Genomic DNA, 21420 nt, shown 5'->3' with positions numbered 1-21420 from the left:
AATTACTTCCGTGGCCTCAGGTGTATCAAATCGAGCAACTAGGCATGCAAAAAGAATGAGTCACTCTCAGGAGCTCAGTGAACTCCAGAGTGGTGCCATGATAGGATGCCACCAATTTCGTCACTTCTAAATATGCCAAAGTCAACTGTTAGTGGTATTATAACAAAGTGGAAGCGATTGGAAATGACAGCAAATCAGCCATGAAGTGGTTGAGTTGCTGACCATCACATACGTGAGTGGTTTTTAGTTTTGAGTGGAATGTCTCGGTAAATTTTAAGCAGATGTAAAATCATCTTTTGATTCAGTAATATAATTGATCAGCATTATGATTTGTTGGTAGTACTTTGGTTTGTGACCAAGTCCTGCATCATCCTCAGTTTCACTTGAGCATCCTCATGTTAGCACTGCTGCTAAACCCCAGAATTTTCACGTGTCTCCTTTAGATTTAGGCAGCTTGTGTTGTGATGTGTATCTGTGACCTACTTCCTGGGATTTTCCTTGTTTCTGTTTTTTTTTTCCGTCCCCCAGTCAGACTTATGTGCTGGTGTTGCTAACAACCCAGTCTGTTAGTGGAAAGGCTGCTCCGTCTTGGTTTCTATGACAAAATAATGCCCAGAAACTCACACAACACACACACACACACACACACACACACACACACACACACACACACACACACACACACACACACACACACACACACACAAAGGACACTAGATGCCTCGACTACAAAGGAAAAATTTGAGGCTGTTTAAATACTTTGACTTTTCTTTACCGTCTAAAAATGAGAGATGGAGGAGACTCTTTTTCTTTGTCAACTGCTAAAAGTTTCTGTTGATACCATAAGATGATGCTTACCTAATGGTTAAAATTGTGCTTTTAGAGTTCCTTGCAAAAATCGTGAGTGACCCCTCTTTTCTTCTTCAGCGACAGTTCGCCAGACTTTATGAAGGTCTTTCAAATAATTTTTTATAAAATTAACTAAAGGCACAAACTAATGTTATGTGTACACATAAGAGGCAGCTCAATCAGTTTTAAATTGTGTCTTCAGGCACTTTGTTACTAACAGCCTATTACAAAATGTCGAATTTTTTCCTCATTTCTTTTGTTGAATCTATTTTAAAAAAAGCCAAACATAACGCAGTTTAACAAGCATAGAATTATATTTTTGCACCAAAAAAGTGATTCATAAAGAGCAATATCTCAGTGTGGTGTGCAGTGTGTCTTCAAAAAATTTGAGGACAAAGAAGAAGTGGCAGGTCCTGAGAGAAGCATCTAGCCCTTCAGTTGACCAATTATAGACTGTAAAACTTGTTAGAATTGAACAAACTCTGTTTTTGTCTTTGCACATGAGGGAGGGGTCAGGATCTTTGCACAGTACTGTATACTTGTTCTCTACCTGCTAACACTACCATGCATGCAGCAAGATGAATGAAATTAAAACCACATCAGAAAAACTGTGACATCAGAACACATCCAAGCACAGGAATTTAATGGAAACACAGCTGTAATTATATTCACATGTACTTGTATCTTAGTGACGGAGCAGTTTTTGACAGCTTTACTTCCTGACTTTTTTCCTACCTTTTTTTCTTTGCTTTGGGCCTGGATTATGCATTTCATTTGTGACATATGCTGCTCTAAAGCTAGACGTGCACGTTTGTGATTGGTCACATGCAGCAAACATAGCCCTTTTTCACATGAATTCCCTCTTAGTTATTTCAGAAAACCTGAGTTGACTCATTGAGTTGATATCTACTGCCAAGAGCCATTGCAGTTATTAGGCTTAGTGAAGCCAGACAACAAAAAGATACCTGGGGTATCCTGAACTACAGGCCTTAGGACTTCAGCTGTGAAAGCTTAAATTAGTGATGCTGTGAATAGCCCGTAGCAAAACGGTAAATGTTATCACTACAAACTGCCTGTTTGACGCTACAAATGATCATAATGGACTCCCCTGAATATCAGTGGACTGTTATAGTCCCTCATCTCTTATCTCTGACGGTTTCTTCAATTTGCACTTGATCTATGAAGGGGCGACTGAGCTATTTGTTGTGATGAATCCAAGCAGAGGCCACTTTAAGGTGTCCATTACTGCTCTGAAAAGATGGTCAAAATGTGAGAGAAGTCTGTCTGTGGCCTTTCAGTGATACAGAATACACTCTTGGTGAAGCATGCATGAATATTTCTGAGCAGCTGTGAAGTTTAAAAAGCGTGCTCACCAATTCAGGTCTGCATACGTCTGAAGTTATCATTTTATTTGAGATAACGTTGGTATTTACACGGCTCCTTAAGATGCACGAACCAATGCAAGTGTTTGAGGTTTAAAATGAGAACTGGATAGTGACATCATTTGACATTTGGAGCTGACTGGTTGTCGTCAACAGGAGGAATCTGATTCTCCTGTCACACCTGCTTCCCCGGGTTTTTTTTTTTTTTACTCTGCTCCTTTTTCTCTGAGGATTTACTCTTTTGTAATTTCTCTGCTCTTTTTTTTTAAAGCTTTTAAGCTGAGAAAAGAAACGATTCCTAGCAAATGCCTGAATACCCGTCACTGTTTGTGGCGTAATCACGATAAAGATAAATGAGTGAAAAGCCAGATGAGTTGCCCTTTAACCTTAGTCCACCCCTTGTATAATCCACACACCCCCCCCCCCCCCCCCCCCACACACACACACACACACACACACACACACACACGCCCGTGGATCAATAATACCATTTGCAATAATCCTGTTTGCTATAACCCTTCCTGGCGTGTTGGATAGATGGTTTACTATTTTAGGATCCTCGGAAGAAGCACGCAGCAGCCATTACTGCTGAATAGTCTGCCCATTGTGGCCATTGTGCAGCCCAAAATTGGTCTCATTATGGTTCACATCTACTTATGTGCAGAGTGTTTCACTGCAGATGGACACTTTCACACAATCTCGTATTTACTTCCACCAAAAACAACTGGTCTACCTGAATGCATGAGATTAGTTGCTTTTGATTCCTGCTTAACGTGTAATCAGGGCACATCTTTGGGGACATTTTCATGTTGTCATGTCTTTGTGCCAGATTATTAACCATTAAAGCAGACTTACTTCCATGTAATGCTATTTTTAAGAGACCTATATGTTTTCGTGTTTGGGGCACAGCAGGTCAAACGTACCGCCAATCTTCACATTTTCATCTGTAGGTGATTTTCCTGCTTGCTTCTTCTGCCCTGCTTAAAGGATTGTTGGCAGTCTTTGGACATAAAAAAAGACTAACTCTCTGTGACGCGTGGCGAGCCAGCCCATAGACTCCTACGAGCAAGCCCTTGCTGCTTAGACTGCCATGTGGAAATTGGCATTTCTATGAAGTCTGTTTTTAAAGCCGCTGCAGTCTGTATTGTTATTTTAAAGATGCCGCCTTAAAAGAAACAACAGGTGTCTTTACTCCCACCAAAACACATCCTTGGTGTGTATCCTTGAGCTCTAGCAAAAGTGTGCATTTCTGGTTCAGGCTTTGACACTTGCTTTGTTTACTTCAGAGCTTTCTAGCTCACAGTCGTCTTTCCCACCCTTCTCAGAGAACTGTTGCATGTCTTGATGTGTTACTGCTACGTTCAGGTCACTGTAATAGCATGGCGTCTTGCTGGTCTGCTTCACAGGTTACGGCTCCACAGCTATGAGAGGGTCAGAGCCTCCATGGGTTGACATTAATAATCACTCGACTGCTTGTGTCCAACTGGGCTAAATACTGCCCCTTTAGCTCTGTGGAACTTTTAGTGTCTTTCAGCTAGTTGTTTTGTTTTGGTTTAGGTCATGTTTTTGTGGATTTAGTTTTCAGGGTTGCCAAACTGCACTGCAGCGTTCCCATTTTTTAGACCAGCCTTCCTGGTAAATGAGATGGATGAAAGACAATGTTCCTCCCCATCTGCCGGATGTGCAACCAGCAACTGTTTGCAACGAGTCCGCATTTTTAAAAAGTGATTAACTGTCACTGTTGCACGCACAGCTTATTTCCACTGCCGTCCAGTGGCCACAAACCCTATTCTAGAGCTCGTTTATTAAATGATACTGTATATATTAGCACGCTTTTAGCTGTCGGGCAGCTGTGCTGTGATCTATGTGCTTCAAAACATTTTCAAAGTGGTTTAAAAAGCGATTAAGTCATCTTTTCGTCTTGGGTATTCAACCAAAGCACAATATTCTGCCAGACAGTGTCCAAAAAAGTTTAAAAAATAAAAGGATTAGAGCTGCCTTGAACCGTGTGAACTTTACGTGTGATTTTGATGGGGCAGGATCCCACCTGTCTGCTGGTGCAAGCATTTTAAAACTAACGCCACAACTTTCCAGATGTTACGTCAGCCATGTGCGCTCGTGTCACCGCTCCGTCTTCTTTATTACTCTACCCTTGTCTCCACTTTTCGCTTCTCCTTAACACGAGTTTATTGAACCTTAATAAAGCAGGCAGCCCAGAGCAAACCCATCTGACTTTAATGGCCTCAAGAGGAGCAAATGAGCCTTAACAGTGATTGTCCTTTTTAATTTCAGAATTAGGAAGGAATGCCATGGGGAGGGTGGTAATGTTTCTTTTTTACTTGCTCCTATTTTTTCTCACCTGTCCGACTGACTCCTCTCACCAGCTCCCATTTCGCTTTAATTTTTGATCTTATCTCTACTTCTTTTTTTCTTCTGTTCTCTTCTCATATCCTCTGCCACCTCTTTTGCTTCCTCACACCTTTTCCTTCATCTGTGACTATCCCTAACACCCCCAGCCCCTTCATTTGTTTCCTTCTTCTCCTTCTTTTCTTCCTTTACCTTCTCCTCTCTTTGCTTTTCTCTTGTGTCTTTCTTCATCTTCCTCCTTTTCTTCCTCCCATTGCGTACACTCATTTTCTCATCCATCCTGTCTTACCCTCCCTCTCTGAGGCACCCACCTTCACGTCCTACTCCCTCTTCCTCCTCCTCCTCCTCCTCCTCTGCCCGGCATGACGTGGGACCAGATCAAGGAACTGTGTTGCCGGGAGTAACAGGGATTGAGAGCGGCGCGTTGGAATGCGACTCCAGCCGAGTCCCTGAGAACAGGAGGAGGAGGAGGAGGAGGGAAGAGGTCGAGAGCAAGTATTTCTACTTTATCCCCGCACAGTGTTCCCCCAGTTCTTTTTTCTTTCTTTTTTGTTTCTTCTTGACCTTTATTGCCCTGTTTTTTTGTTTTTTATTCTCTAAATGTGTCTCGTCTGTAGACATACTAATTTTCTTCCCTTTCGCTTCCCACTTAATTTAAGGAAAGCAGGTGCCAAGGACTCCTTCTTTGCTGATCGGTCTCTCCCTGTCTGCTCAGTAATGTGTCTCTTCCCTCATCTTTTGCCTTACAGATAGATAGATATAGATATATAGATATAGATATATATAGATATATATAGATAGATAGAGATATATCTTCCATGTGAAGTCTGACTTTGGGGGGCTTGTGTTTATCAGGCGTCAGTTGGGCTGTACACTCATCTGTCTGTTTGTCTGGCTGTTCGCAGTGTAAATGGCAGTGAAAGAGGTAGAGGGAGAGAGAGAGGGCAAACACACGGAGATGCAAACCCACATATTCACACATTCTCTTGCTCCAGCACACACGCACGCGCACACACACACTCTACTTTATCAGCAGAATGAAAGTGCTTTCTGGCAGTATTTGAATGAGACAGAAAAGAGCCCTATTCAGCCCCTCTGCCTGGCTTTTATTAACACTGCGCGTCACTGAGGCGACATAAGCCTCCCCTCCCTCGCACCCTCTCTGTTGCAGACAGACACACTCACACACACAGACATGCGCACACACACACACACATAAACAGAGGGAGGTCTCCTGTTCAGGTATGATGATGCCTCCTCCTCGCTTTCCCCCCACAATCCCTCTTTTTTTTGTTAGCTCCTCCTCACTTGTGGGCTTTTGTTACCTCACCCCCTCCTCCTACTACTGTCCTTTTCCACCACACCTCCCTCCCTCCCCTCTCACTCTCTCTCTCCCTGCTCTCTCTCCGTCTGTTTGCCTCTGCCGCTGAATGAAAATACGCACAGATGCGTAAAGGGGCGGTCAAACTCCACATATCCACCGGTGGCAGCGGCAGCATCACTGACCCTATCTCTTTGAGGACGAGAGGACGGGAGCAGGGAACAACTATTCTTTTGGACAATTCTTCAGGCCCTCGAAGAGAAGCCCAAGCGCGACCCCGGAGCCCACCTGTTTGAAGCCGGACACTGTTTGCTCGAATCACAGCTCAGAAGACGCCACAGCAGCAGCAGCAGCCCGAGAGGACACAGGGAACGCGGGTACTGAGTCAGAAGAAGAACCTGCAGGGTCCCGGCTCGGATGCACGGATGCTCGCTTCTTCATCTTCTTCTACCCCCCCACCTTCCCCTTTCTCCTCCTCCTCCTCCTCCCTCAAGCTGCTGTTGCTCGTCTGTGGCGATCCAGAAATAGCAGCAGCTTGTCTGGAGGTTGTATGAGAAAGCGTCTGAGATGTGGGGTTTATTTGCGGTAGTTATGTTTTCAGCTAAGAATTGCTTGTTTTGTGAATTTGTGTTTGTGTGTGTGTCTCTCCCTCTTGTCGCCTCTATTTTGAGTTTCCAGCTTTGATACCACTTAGTGTGCTGGAGTCGTACTAATTAGCGGCCTGATTGACAGCTCGGTAATTGGATTTATTTCATATCCGCTCCTTGAAGTTGCGAAGCCTCTTAAGGCACGAGAGGAATGGTTTCTGGGGCTTTATTTCTTTAGAAATCAAAAATAACATACCTACTCCAGACTTGTAGGGATTTTTTTAAGAGGGAGAAGGAGGGATTCTAATTTTATTACAGTTTCTTGCCAAATTCTCAATCCTTTTGCTAAATCCTTCCTGGGGCTTAGGAGGATATATCAGACAGCAGATATTTCAGCATTAAAACATAAACTCCACTGTAAAAATATGTCTGTTACTGAGACAGATCTCAGTCTTACATGTGCTAGCAGACATTTGTTTATGGGGATAATCCAGAAATGACCATATGTGGTAGAAAAAGTGGGGGATTCAAAAACTATCAAGTAATACATTGTGTTAAGTGGACTTAAAAAGTACCAAGCTGCTTCAAAACCAAAAGTGTCCAAGCGGACAACAGGTGCTCAATGGAAGAAAATCTGCCCCCTTTATAACTTACTCAAAAAAAAAATCCACATGTAAGAAGCAGCACAGATTAGAGCGTGTGAAGAGAGATCATATGGAGAACGTATGCTCCAATTACATAACACCAAACGACCAAAATCTATTAGCAGGTGATGTCGATTTTTATGTTTTTAAACCTATATAAGTTAACAAGAAGGTAACTGCCTCATTTAATCAAAGAAAAAATTTCAAATGAACATGCATTGTAAGAATTTTCAAACACTTTCCTGTACTTGTGTTGCAAATTCACATGAATTGCCTTTGGGAAAGCTTTAAGGGGTGAAACGGATGTCCTTGTAATATATACATATATATGGATACATACAGGGTAAGGTAAAGCAAAGACCCCGTGTGGTTACTCAGAATCCAAAAAGAAGGTCTTTGCTTTCGAACATGGCGTTTACTACTACTACTACTACTACTGTTGTTATAAAAATCTTGTACACCATACACCGGGACAGCTCGCTCTGATCATCATCAATACAGATCCAGCTGCCGTGGAGACAACACCGTGGGCATAAAATAGCCCGTGTCCTCGCATTGTGGATGTCAGACCTGTTGCCACACCTCACCACCACTTGCCTTTGACGAGGCTTCATGTACTCCCCATCTGACTTGCAGGCTGTTTTCTGATTAGTCTCGGTGTGATCTTCAGCATACCTGGAGTGCCGTGCAGAGTCATCTCCTATAAGCTCGTTTTTCTCTCTTGGTTTCTGTGTCCTTCACCTGCTCTTATCCTTTTTTGAGTTTTTCTCGCTCAAGGGGGTTTCAATTGAATCTCTTTCCATCTATCATCCGACTCCATGCGTGTTTGTCAGTGTGTGTGTGTGTGTCCTTGTTCATAGAACTCAGTCTTCTCAATGCCCCGTGCATTGTATGGCTTTTTATTCCTATCTGACTGTACTTATGGTTCATATAGGGATGGAAGCCATGCACTGCGCTGGGAGCAAAGCGCGCACGACCATGGACTCCTGCCATGTCACCTCACCCATCCACATGCTAAAGACTATATGTATAAGCACACTCTTAGCCTAGCCTGCATGCTCACATATGCATGCACACATCCACATGATGGTCAAGGCAAAGCCTCTAACAGAAGTATGGACGCACACGCGCTGCACACATAAACACGCATTCATTTATGCGTATGCATGCAGTATGTATGCATATGTATGGTGTATGCAGTACCTATGGAAAGGGCCCCCTGGTTTCAGGAGGCTCATACTGCAGTGAGTCAGTCTGAAGCTGTCTGACTGTATCAGCTGACAGATGGCTCTCTGAAGTGAAACACACACACATCTGCCACAGAACCTCAATGGGATCGATACAGATCACAACGGGGCTAAATGAAAATTAAATTGAACTGAAATGAGCCAAATTGATTCAGAATCAAGAGGCAGAACTTGTTTCAAGGAAGTCACGCAGACCCCGGTGCAAAATAACAAGATGAAGAATGCGCTCAGGCATCGTCGTTTACCCACTTAAGTCTTTTCAGGGCTCCAGTGGGATAAAAAATCCCCCCAAAAAACAGCATCTTGCAGTGACACAGTTGACACAACCTCCCAAAAAACCACTGATATCTGCTTGTGTAAAGTTTTAGAAAATAACTGTGAGGAAATCCCTGTTCACAATACCTAGAATAACACAGTTTACTTCTGCTTCACATGACATGACACCAGCTTTTCTGCTTCTTATTTCTCTACCTTTCTGCCAAGGATTGTTTTTTTCTTTGCAAACAAGGTGATTTTGACAGACAGCTGAACGGGCCTGTTAATGGTCTCCTGTCCCTGGTGATCATGCAGAATCTGTTCAGCAATGTATTAAAGTCCAATCCAAATTCGTGACTGACTTTTTTCTGTTTTCTTTCCGGTTGTTGCTTCGTCTCAACACATGCTTCCGGGCACACTGGGGTCTGTGGGGGGAAAAAAATCCATTTATCAAGGGAAGACCATTTAAAAAGTTTTCATGAATCATATTTGGCTGCTTTTATTGAGTGGAGCTCAGAGTGGTTTGCATTACACAGTGGATAACAGTGTTTTTCATTTTTCAACCTCTCACTCTCATTCTCAGCACAACCACTGACTTCCACTGCTGACACCGCATGCTCAGTTACAGCCTCTTTGATAACACTGAACATCAGCCCTTTCAAACATGCTTAGCTACCACTAAATTACATCAAACATGTACAGTAGCTAGAGGTTCTTCTGATACTGTGTCTCTACTGTAGTTTTTCTGTTGAACACACTGAACATGCTTCTGGCTAAATGCTTCCTTATATAACCTAAAAGAGATCACTGGCTGTTAAAAACGAGTATTAATATGAAACCTAACTACCAGGAGCATGTGGAGCTGACCTTTGTCGAAGTTGAAAACCTTATGGAAAGCACAACACCACCCCTTAGTGCCCAAAAGTGGTATTACACCTCCCTGAAACACCACATTTTATATATATATATATATATATGTATATATATGTATAAGACCATAAAGCCATTTATAAACAAATGTTGGTGTCAGCCTACTTATAAATATCCAGGTGTTAACTTGTAATTATAGGGAGCTGAATTGGATCTATTTAGTGAAGAAGAAGAAGAAGAAGAAGAAGAAGAAGACAGGAGAGCGGATATGACGTCAAGGTCCGGCCTCCACAACAACCGGGTGCAGTTTCTTGTATTATGAAAACTCCTGAATGGCAGTGTTGGGTAACTGCTGTTTCCTCGCCCTTATACAACAGCATGTGGAGCTCTGAAGGACTACTGCTCGTCTAGCTCTGGATATTATTATTCAAAGAAAGTTCTTCCACTGACGGCAGCTAGCATGGCGAGGAGGAGAGAGTGCGCAAACACGGGGGGCGACACAAAGAAACTGAAGCAGGTGCTGAAAGCGAAGAGCTGCGGGGCAAAAACAAGAGCGAAGAAAAAAAATGCTGGTATGAAAAGTCGGAGTTGCCTAAAATGTGTGTCTGTCATTAAATAAATGGAACCTCTAGCCCCCAATAGTTAGGAAATTAAGTGAAGTACAGGGGAGGTTAGCTAAGCGGTCTGTGCACAGTGAGCCTGGGTTCATGAATAAACTTACACACGTTCATCTGAGGAAGAGTTTCACACAGATGACTAACATCAGCATTAGTTGTAGTAAATGAAAAATACTACTTCACAATATTATAAAATAATTGAAATGTAAAACACATCCTCTGTCATCCATTCCCTCTGACTGCTCTGAGAAGCAGTTTTTGTGCAGTTATAACGTGACAAAAATATAATTTATGTCACACATCAATGCAAAGCTTCGGTTTATTGGAGGCAATGCATAATATCGAGCTATTATGGCCATAACCATAAAGGCACTGTATGAGCATCCAGGTGCACTGCTTAAGGATGTGCATGGTTGCTGAAGTGGATCTGCTGGCCCGGATGCACATCTGTGCTCCACATACCAAAACACCAACCATATTTTGTGCATAGATGGTGTAAGTGTGTGTGTTAACTTCTTAATCCTGCTGGTTTATCTGCAGCTTCTCAGACGTGATCTCTGACGTGTATTTGAATAAGAGCATTATCTCTGTGGTGTATATAGTAGTGATAAACCAATTTTCAGATTTTAGGCTAATACAAGCATCTGGTTTAAAATAACCAATATTTTTTCTGGAATTTTATTTTTTTTTTTCATTTTTATTGTTGATTTTTCCTCCGTTGGATTAAAGAATCAAAAATTCATATAGATTTCTTTATTCTTCAGTGTTAGAGGCATTTAGGTCATCCATCTTATGTACTCATAGGCCAGTATCAGCACTTCCCTTCATGCTTTGCGGTAAATCATTCATAAACTGTAGTTTTCATTCAGATAAACAATGCTGTTGCACTTCCTACAGTGGCACAAAAATGATTCTCCAGACAATTAAGGCACTTTTGTCAATTTTCTGTAGCAAAAAAAGAAAGAAAAAACATCTTCATTCAGAAAATTGGCTCGCAATATAATACATTTTTAGGGTGGTTGTACTTCTGTTTTGTATTGACGTGTTTTCCTTTATTCTCAGTCAAGCACAGAGGCTTCAAAACATCTTTCAATCTGTTTTACCAGGTGAGGACATCAAAGATAAAGAGGAAAAGATAGAGAGGAAGGTCATCCCTAAGCCCCGCGCGCCCTCAAAGCGAGCAGCAGGAAATAAATTGTCTTCCCAATCTGACACCAGCTCTGCTGTCAATACCAGCAAATACTTTGAGTCACCCATTATGGAGGAGAATGATAGCGAAGATGACTTTGATATGGTGACCTCCCCACCACGGCTTAAGGTGAACACCAAGAAACCAGAGAAAGAAGAAGAAGAAGAAGGGGAGGACAGTGAGGAGGAAGATGAGGATGATTGGGAAGAAGTGGAAGGTAAGTGTAAAATCCGTAACATTTGTAATAACACTTTGTTTTGTTTTGTTTTTTATTCCTATGCTAAGCAGGGAGTAATGGAAAACAAAGGAAATGAATAGTGTGTGTGTGTGTTAATCAGAGCTAGCTGAGCCGCTGGGTCCACTTGAGCCTCTAGAACCCGTCCTGCCCTCTGAGCCTGTGGAGATTGAGATCGAGACCCCAGAAGTCAGAAAGAGGTAAGTGAATATAGAATATGCACATGCTCAACATAAAATTCTAAACTTTTGAAAATAAAATAGCTCTTTAAAAAAAGAGTTGCAAAACAGACTTTTTTGTGATATTATTTCTTAAACAGTTGAGGTGTTAATCTGTAAAATGAAATGAACACAGGAAGACATCCAAAAGTCAATCAAAACAAATCAACCTCATTATTAAAACTCAGGAATCACTAGCATAATTTAAATAAAGTTTCATTGTGTTCATGCTCTGAGTTTAATTAGATTTTGTTTATATCAAAACAATCTGAATGTAGCTCCAGACATTGTTAGCTGATGTCTCCAAACTCCCGATCCTCTCATTATATTCAGGAAAACATTTTTGGGTCATGGAGTTTCATTCAAATGTACATTAGTATGAATTTTCTCCACAGGTGTCAGGAGAGGGACCTGTAATTGTGTGTTTATGTGATTAGTTTGTGGAAAATGCGTTATCTATGGGTGTGCAGTTAATGGTATATTTGTTTTAACCCAATAATCATGATTTCTGATTGGCCAGGCAAAAAAAGCAGGCGGAACTTGAGACATATCTGAGGCGAATGGTGAACCGATATAAGAAGGACCTGCTGATAGACACCCACAAGGTGAAAACACGCTGTTTAGTTCTACCTTTCCTTTCATGGTGCTTCTCTAGCTCATCCCTGACGTTCCGAACCTTTGATTGGTCTCTTAGGTCCACCTCATGTGCCTGATTGCCAGCGCCATGTTCCGCAACAGGTTGTGCAGTGAACCAGACCTGCTGGCCATCACTCTGTCGCTGCTGCCTGCCCACTTCACCATGGCAGCTAAGCGCATCGACCAAAACTACCTCTCTGGGCTGCTTAAATGGTATGTACTTATAAATGTGAAGTTCCTGAAACTATTTTAATGCTAGAATGTGTAAAACTAAGAAATTTGTACAATAGGGACAATAGAGCTACTATTCAGAAGCCATCAGTCACTGGTAGCCTTCTATAATTATCGCCATATCTTATGATTCCATTTCCATCCATCCGGCTCTCTTCTTTCCCAGGTTTAGAGCAACATTTACCCTCAACTCCAGTCTTCCCTGTGAAGAGGTTCCGGACCCCCAGAGGCTCCTCGAGAGGCGACTGGCAAGCCTCTCAGCCAGAAACCACGAGGAGATGACTCACGTTAGTAGTTTGGCATGAAACCGGTCCATTTTCTATAAAACAGTGCCCCTAGTTCGACGTACAAATGAAAAATAAATAATTATGCACCTGTGTTTCCTGCAGCTGTTTCTCTTGGTCCTACGCTCTCTGCAGCTTTTCTGCCGATTGGTCCTTTCTTTGCAGCCGATTCCTTTCAAAGCCCCATCAGCCAAGGTACTGACAGTTTGTTGTTTTTCCTTTAAGAAGACACTGCGGTATAATTACAACAGTCACGTTTGGATAACTGCTGCAGTTTAATGTATAGAACACATTTTTTAAAGCCTTCTATTAAAAAATAAACCATTTTGCCAAAAGTATTCACTCACACATCCAAATCATTGAATTCAGGTGTTCCAGTCTCTCCCATGGCCACAGGTGTATAAAATCAAGCACCTAGGCATGCAGACTGCTTGTATAAACATTTGTGGAAGAATGGGTCGCTCTCAGGAGCTCAGTGAATTCCAGTGTGGTGCTGTGATATGATGCCAACTGTGCAACAAGTCCAGTCATGAAATGTACTTTCTACTAAATATTCCACAGGCGATTGTTAATCCCAGCTATGAACTCGCCTGTGAAGTGGTAAGCCTCATAAAATCACAGAGCTGGGTCGGTGGTTGCAGTTACTACACATCTCCAAACTTCATGTGGCCTTCAGATTAGCTCAAGAACACTGTGTAGAGAGCTTCAGTGAAGGAGTTTCCACAGCCAAGCGGTTTCATACAAGCCTTAATATCACCAAGTACAATGCAAAGTGTCGGGTGCAGTGGTGTAAAGCACGCCACCACTGGACTCTAGAACAATGGAAATGCATAAGTGCAAAGCAAGGTCAGCAAAGACATGGATGAGCAAGTTTGGTGTGGAGGAACTGGCCTGCACCGAGTCCTGACCTCAACCCAAAAGAAAACCTTTGAGATGAGTAAGGGCGGAGATTATGAGCCAGGCGTTCTCGTCCAACATCAGTGTCTGACCTCACAGATGTACTTCTGAAAAAATGGTCAAAAATATCCATAAACACTCCTAAACCTTGTGGAAAACCTTCCCAGAAGAGTTGAAGCTGTTGTAGCTGGAAAGAGTGGAAAAAACATCATATGGGATTTTACTCAAGTTCATATGCATGTGAAGGCAGACGAGCAAATACTTTTGAAACACTTTACCTAATACTTTAGCCTGTAAAAAATGAATAAACTGTAATATAAGTGAAAATACAAAAGGTACAGCCTAAGCTGTGGTGTCAGGTTCTTATTAAAAGGATACAGCCACCAATTTTATCACACTTACATATGCCTCTATATACAGTATTTCAACTCATTGCAGTATTGCATATGCAGTGGTGTCTGCCATTTGATTTTAAGGTTGTTCTGTTCTTACAAACATGCTGTTGGAAATATCTCATTTCTGCAGGCCAAAGGGGCTAGAACATCTGCTGGTGCCCCAGAAAAGAGCAACACAAGCAAGGAATCATCCAAGACAAACTCCCCTGAGCCAAAGATTTCTCCTGGCACCAAGAGACCAGCAGGAGGGAGAACGATCAAAGGAGATGTAGGAGGAAAGAAAGCAAAGAAGAAAGAAAAGGATGAGGAGGAAGAGAAGAAAGTTGTAGTATCAGGGGGGCAGAGACCAAAGAACTCAAAACGCCGCAGTGTTGCCTCAAAGGTCAGCTACAAGGAAGAGAGCAACAGCGAAGGGGAGGAGGATGGAGGGCTTAGTGACGAAGATGAGTTTCAAGCCACCAGTGAGGATGACAGTGAGGATTCAGAGAGTGGGGTTAAATCTAAAAAGGGGAATAAAGGGAAAGGGAAGGCCAAGGGCACACACAGCAGAAATACTGCAGCTCCAAAGAGAAGAAGCAGTGGAGGTAAAAAACAGGTAAAAGATGAGGAGGATGGAGACTTGGAAGAAGAAGAGGAAGAAGAAGGAGGAGAAGGAACAACGAGCAATGGAACAAAAAGGAGGAGTGGGGCAAAGAGAGAAGGCCCAGGTGCAGACGAGTGGTTAGAGGTGTATCTGGAGAAAACAGCTTCCTGGGTTTGCGTAGATGTGGATCACGGTGTTGGAGTTCCTCAACTCTGCTACCGGAATGCAACCACACCGGTGACATATGTGGTGTCTGTGGACGGGGACGGGTTTGTGAAAGACCTGGGAAAGAAGTATGACCCGACTTGGATGACATCATCCAGGAAGAGGCGGGTGGATGATGACTGGTGGGAGGAAACGCTTGAGCCATTCTTGGGACCCGAGGACGAGAAAGACATAAAGGAAGACAAGGAGGTGACTTCGATTTTTTTTTTCGATTTTTTTTTTTTTTTTTTTTACTTTTCTGCACAATTCTTCTTACCAAAACCAGTGGCCACATCACATGTCCTGTATGCATCATATGGATTAGCAGGAAATGTTCAATGTACACGGGATTTTACTCTATTTTTAACATTGAATTCTTTCCTCCTAGTCAAGAAATTGCTGTGGCCCATCAGCTACTCCCATCGTTAACAATGCAAGAATGGCATGAAAGGAAACAATGTCTTGACCTACTTCAATTTCTTTCTTTGCTCTGCTCTCCCAGCTCCAGAAAACTCTTCTGAACAAACCCCTGCCAGTGTCTGTAGCGGAGTATAAGAACCACCCGCTGTATGCCTTAAAGAGACACCTGCTGAAATATGAGGCCATCTATCCTCCTACAGCCACTGTGCTGGGATACTGCAGAGGGGAGCCAGTATACTCTCGGTAACTAGTTAAACTTTCATCACAGATGCATTTTAGTTCAAGTATACCTCGAAATCCATCGCACATAATGCTTTTTATACTGTGCAGTCTGTGTTAACCTAGTTAGTTATGTCTTATCGCTAAACCAAAAAGCAAGGGAAAACTGGGATTTCAGTGTGAGAGGGGAAAAAAAGGACTGTCGTCATTCATGTCCTGTTTAAATCTTTATCCATCTCTAGGGACTGTGTGCACACCCTGCACTCCAGAGACACGTGGCTGAAAGAAGCAAGGACTGTCCGGTTAGGGGAGGAGCCATACAAGGCAAGCTCTTTTTTGTTTGCTTCTCTTCCCTTCCTCAAAAGGAGACATTTTGTGGTTAGTTTCTCTGTTACATCAGTTTGTTTTTAACTCAGTCACACTCTGACCTGAAGGCAGTTGTAGCTGAGCGGTGTTCATTAGCATGTTTCATGACTGAGGAGGAGAGTTTATCCTGGTAATGAAAACACAGTTTTTCTAAATGAACCAGCCCTGTGATCAAGCCTGCACTGAGTACTGCTACCACTTGAACCACTTTGGACTTTACCTTCCACATCTGCTCCAGCTGTTCTTTCAGCTCCTGGTACTTCTGTGTTTTCCCATGCCCCTTCTTCTTGATGTTCCTGCTTGCTGGGATTGCCACATCTGTCACAACTGTGGTCTTCTGCTTCTTGTCAATCACCACTATGTCAGGTTGGTTTACCACTAGCTGCTTGTCAATCTGGAACTCAAACCCCCACTGGACTTTATCCCTGTTATTCTCACACACCTTTGGTTGTGTATGTGGTACAGATGTTCCAGTACACTGTCCCAATCACTTGGATGTGCCTCCCATCTGTCAATGGGCCGTGCTTGTTACTCTTCCTTTTCCTCATCACCGTCTGTCTTCATCTGCCGGAGGTGTTCTTGTAGCAGCTCATCTCAGGGGCCATCTTCGTGATCTATTAGCCGATGCTCCATGGTTTATCCCAGATTGTGGGTCTGACAATAAGCCAGGGGTTCAAATCTCGATAAGGGCATGCATGCAGTAAGGGCCCCTAGCTAGGCCCGCCCAAGCCTACTTCAGAACATGAGCGAGAGATATAGAGCCAAAGCCATACCGGCTCAGACATTGCCCAGCTTAACAAGGTCCACATCAGGCATTTAGGAACCAGGACATACTGATGAGAAGTGGGCAACAGGAATAAAGCATACATGGACAAGGACTAATAATATGGAATTGATGGAATGCTACCAATATTGCTCCCAGATCTTAAACCTGACCCCATGAATAAACTGTTATTGCTAGAGATATATTTGTCTTGAAGAATGACTGATGTAATTATGAAATGATATAAGGTGTAAAATCTTGCAAACCTTTCCTTTCCTGTCATTGATGTTCTGCTGAGTGCAGATGTATTGAATTCTTCTTGTAGCACTGATGCTATTAAATCCTAGTTTGGCTTAATTGGATTAATTGGATCAATTGGATCAATGGCATCGTCAAGGTGACAGGAAGGGGGAATCATAACAGACTGAGGCTGCTGCATACTGAATAGACACACAGATAATGGAAACATGAAATGCTTTGGTGACTTTATGAACTCACAATATAAACACGTCTTTTCCTTTTTAGATGGTGAAGGGCTTCTCTAATCGTTCCCGTAAGGCCAGGATGACGTCTGAGCTGAAGGATGAGAATGACCTGGCTCTGTTTGGAGAATGGCAAACTGAAGAGTACCAGCCGCCGATAGCCGTGGATGGGAAGGTATGTATATGTGTGGGATTGAGCATCACATTCAGAAGATTAAGCGAAACAAAGTTTTATGAGCAACATAAGAACCAACAGGATAAAGCGTCAGTGTCATTGTGGTTTTGTATGTTTTCCTCAGGTCCCACGTAATGACTACGGTAATGTCTACCTGTTTAAACCCTGTATGTTGCCGGTGGGCTGTGTTCATATCAGGTTGCCCAACCTGCACCGCGTGGCCAGGAAACTGAACATTGACGCAGCGCCTGCAGTCACAGGTTTCGACTTCCATGGAGGATACTCGCACGCTGTGTAAGATGACTCTGAGGAGCCTTCGGTGGGGTGTAAACACAATTAAGCAGATGGATACGGTCATACAGGAGAATCTCAGGATGAACAACTGCACCGAGAGTTAGAATTTCACAATATTGAGGGACTTTCAAACAAAATCATGCATTTTTTGACCCGTGCACATCATTATTGATTCCTAGACAGACTCATTAAATCGTGATATTTTCTTAAAAAACAGTTTGTGTTTGTTTTCAAGTTTTAGTTGTGAAGGCAGATACTGATAACAGTATCTTCAAATTTCAATCACAACTGCGGGTTTTGTTTTGGGTTTTTTTGGTTTTTTTTGAAAGCTTAATTAGTTGCTTTCCAAATTTATCTGTATTGTTTCCAGCGAGCTTATTTTCATCTCATTAGTTGGCTTTGGGTAAAATCCCTCTCTGTGAGCATTTGCATTGAATCATTTCAGTGTTTAAAATAAAAAGATCAAAATCAGGATGTTTTTACTCCTAAAGAAAGAAATGAAATAAATGCACTTGTTACAAACATGTCAAAGCTAAGGGGATATTTGCTCACCTGTGTGTGTTTCAGCACTGATGGCTACATTGCGTGTGAGGAGCACGAGGAGGTCCTCAGAGCTGCGTGGGTGGAAGAACAAGAGCTTCAGAAACAGAAGGAGAAAGAGGTGTGTTTTCTTTTATATCACTAATTTGACAATTATTGATTACAACCCTGTAAGATTACCAGATTATGTAGTTTAGGTGGGAACTTTAACACAAAGTATCAGCTGTTACTTTCAAGTAGAAACCTGTATGTGACAGGCTTAATTTTTTTTCTTTTCTTGCAACATCTAGAAAAAAGAGAAGAGGGCCATCTCCAACTGGACTCTGCTGGTCAAAGGACTCCTGATCAGAGAAAGGCTTAAAAAGCGTTACAACAAGAAGAACCAGGGATTGGGGAGCCTTGCTCATGGAGGTGACGCCGAAGGGTTTTCCTCAGATGAGGAGGCTGCTGAGGGTGAAAGTCCGGGAGCTAAGACGGCATCCGAGACTCTAGCAATGTCCTGGCCTCAGAACAGACAAGCAGAGGAGGATGGTGGAAATGCCAGCGGACTGAAGAAGAAGAAAGTAACAAAACGAGAGAAGAAGGGTCAAGAGCAACATTTATTCCCCTTTGAGAAAGTGTGATGTTGGAGACCACCTTCAGGTTTTTGTAAAGCAAAGATTGATTCCATTATGCTGTTAGAGAAGCACTTTCACTGACTTCTTGCAACATTTAGTTTGGAAGATGTTCACATCACTTCAAAGCAGGATGCTGCATGGGTCACTGAAATACCCTGGAGCCTTTGGAAGTAACGCTGGAAGGAAAGGAAAGGAAATACGGGAAGCGAGGAGAAGGTGACGACATAAAGCCTCACTGTTCATAGCTCCATTTTGGTGTACACTGTATTGTAAGATTTTTATGTGAGAACTTCATGGACATGGGGAAAAAAAACATGCATATGTACAGCAACAGTATAGGTTGTCATGGAGACTGTGGAAGTGTCCTTACATCTTCATGTGTATTAGGTGAGTATTGGGCACTGATATCAGGTTTAAATATTCAGTGCTTCAAACTTTGACCAGTACAGACAGGTTTGAACCTGCTGGGCACATTAATGTTGGCATTTAGAGCTTATGCTGACATGAATGGATAACTTGCGTGGCAATTAAACACAATACCTCCTGTGCTAACACTACAAATTATAATGAATGGTAAAAATAAGCACACAGCATCTGTGCTCCTGTCAGCTGCTGCTGTTTTATCACATTCATGTTAGCAGTTTTTTCCCCAACCTGCAGGTCTGACCAAATAAGAGCATAGCTTCTGTTACTGGCTCAATCTAAATGTTTTGGGGTTTTTTTTACAAAGAAAGTCATTCCGCTTATTTACTTTTGTCAGCTGATTTTTTTTTAATACTCATGTTGGGTAAAGATCTGACAGAGCCATTGTAAGGAACCAACCACTGTGCACATTTAAGTTGATCTATGGATATAGACTCCTCATCTAACAAAGTATATGCAGACTATATGACAGTTTTTAATAAGTGTATAACTTGAAAATCACTAAAACTGTTCTTTCATTTTTGATTTATCTTTAGTGCTTCGTGTCCTCTTTGCCTGTTTAGCAGGAGGTTTGCTTATATCTCCTCTTCTCTTTGTCATTGTTTGCATTCAGTATTTCTTTTACACTCATTTCTTTTACATATTAGGCACCATTTTATAACTTTTGGCTGTATATTATTGTTTCCGACACTGAAAAAAAGACAGAAAGAAAATACCATCCATAAGTCAAAATTTCAAGTTCAAATTTTAGGATCATATTTTCTTCTAAATTTGAGTTGGTAAATAGAAATTTTGAGATGCCTGACTGTAAATTGTGAGATAATAACATAACAATGACAAATTGATGAAAAAACATTGATTACAGGGTTGTAATCAATGTTTTGTAATTGTTGGAAGATTTTCCGTACTACATGTCTTCAAACCATTTAAAAGTTGCCAATTGTTCTTGTATGAAATTTATTTTTGTAATAAATGTTTAAATATATTGAAATAAAAACAATGCTGTAGATTTCTTATAGATTATGCTATCTATACTTATTAATTGGACACTTTTAAAGATCATCAAGATTGCCCCATTAACCACCTTGAAATGGTGAGTAAACAAAGGTGTTACTAATGCCATATTAATTATGTTCTTGAAGGTTCAATTGTATTTAGGCACAGAGTCTTGATCACTGTGAACTGCCTGTGTTTACCTACAAAAGGACTGCCAGAAGAGGGCCTGACTTTGGCTTGCTTTTCTCTCAAATTTGGATTTTTCTAATTTTCTTATGAAAAGGTAATGATTGTTTTTAGGTAGACTGTAAGGCATTCCTTAAAAGTAAAGACAACATCAGTGTAAACTGCAGAGGTAAAATGTGTCATGTTGCAGCAGTAACAGCTCACTGAACATCAGCTCCATTAGAAGATCCATCTTCTAATTCCACCCTATTACCATACCATTTCCCTCTGGGGCTTAGCCCTCGACTTCTCTCAGGCACTGCTGAGAAGCACGGCAGAGGATAATGCATAGTTTATCAAGCCATCACTCCTATACTTTCATAGCAGAAGAACTGTAAGTCTAATGTTTCAGTCTAGCTGAAGAGCTGCATTAGACTGCCTGCAGTTACAGCTTTAGGAGGAATGGAAACAAAAGCAGGAGCAATTTAGAAATGCAGCTTTATGATGCCAGGATGCATTTGATACCAAAGACTATCAGTTACTGGCATGAAACGATCAAATTTCATAAAGTGACATTCGAGGATCAGGATAAATAGCATGCATATACACACACACACATATATATATATATATATATATATATATATATATATATATATATATATATTACGAAGGTTGTATGTTGCACTGTGTGAGAGCTTTAATCTTGTAAGCGTTTGTTAAACATGAAGTTTCCAAAGGTAACTATTTTTTAGATTACTGAACGGGCATAAGGAAACACAGTCCCAGACTATACAGTTACTTATGGAATCTTTATAACGTGGATGGGATTTAGGTGTCACGTTATAAGAGCAATATGCCGGGAGAGAATTTTCTATGTGTGTAAACCATCGACTGTATACAGTGGACATAGGCTACAGTATCCTGAGAAATTTTAATTTAGAATTAA

General features: G+C 41.8%; 1 protein-coding gene and 1 long non-coding RNA gene across 3 annotated transcripts; one reads left to right on the top strand and one right to left on the bottom strand.

The window, feature by feature from the left end:
* The first annotated feature begins 9789 nt into the window (after positions 1–9789).
* On the top strand, positions 9790–20312 carry xpc (xeroderma pigmentosum, complementation group C). 2 transcript variants are annotated; one of them, XM_012919857.3, is made up of 14 exons: positions 9790–10094; positions 11246–11545; positions 11667–11763; positions 12302–12386; positions 12476–12630; positions 12815–12935; positions 13038–13127; positions 14355–15221; positions 15514–15674; positions 15893–15974; positions 17305–17436; positions 17561–17730; positions 18298–18391; positions 18561–20312. In XM_012919857.3, the coding sequence occupies exons 1-14, from the start codon at positions 9983–9985 to the stop codon at positions 18891–18893; spliced, it is 2799 nt and encodes a 932-aa protein (XP_012775311.1). In that variant the 5' UTR covers positions 9790–9982; the 3' UTR covers positions 18894–20312. The 2 variants fall into 2 exon arrangements, with proteins under 2 accessions (XP_012775311.1, XP_012775312.1); XM_012919858.3 differs by lacking the exon at positions 14355–15221.
* Positions 11588–17374, bottom strand: LOC143414257 (uncharacterized). Its single transcript, XR_013094777.1, has 3 exons — positions 17278–17374; positions 13023–13150; positions 11588–11723 (listed from the first exon to the last, which is right to left on the bottom strand). It is a non-coding gene; the product is annotated as an uncharacterized LOC143414257 (long non-coding RNA).
* Positions 20313–21420: the final 1108 nt, after the last annotated feature.

The sequence above is a fragment of the Maylandia zebra genome, linkage group LG20 (assembly GCF_041146795.1).
Source record: "Maylandia zebra isolate NMK-2024a linkage group LG20, Mzebra_GT3a, whole genome shotgun sequence".
Lineage (NCBI taxonomy): Eukaryota > Metazoa > Chordata > Actinopteri > Cichliformes > Cichlidae > Maylandia > Maylandia zebra.
This window is presented reverse-complemented; position numbering and strand designations above follow the sequence as displayed.

Excerpts from the sequence above, each read along its gene's own strand:
- xpc (XM_012919857.3), top strand. The coding sequence starts at position 9,983 with ATGGCGAGGAGGAGAGAGTGCGCAAACACGGGGGGCGACACAAAGAAA. Across the intron at positions 11,546-11,666 it reads TGATTGGGAAGAAGTGGAAG|AGCTAGCTGAGCCGCTGGGT; the intron begins GTAAGTGTAAAA and ends TGTGTTAATCAG. Across the intron at positions 12,387-12,475 it reads TGCTGATAGACACCCACAAG|GTCCACCTCATGTGCCTGAT; the intron begins GTGAAAACACGC and ends TTGGTCTCTTAG.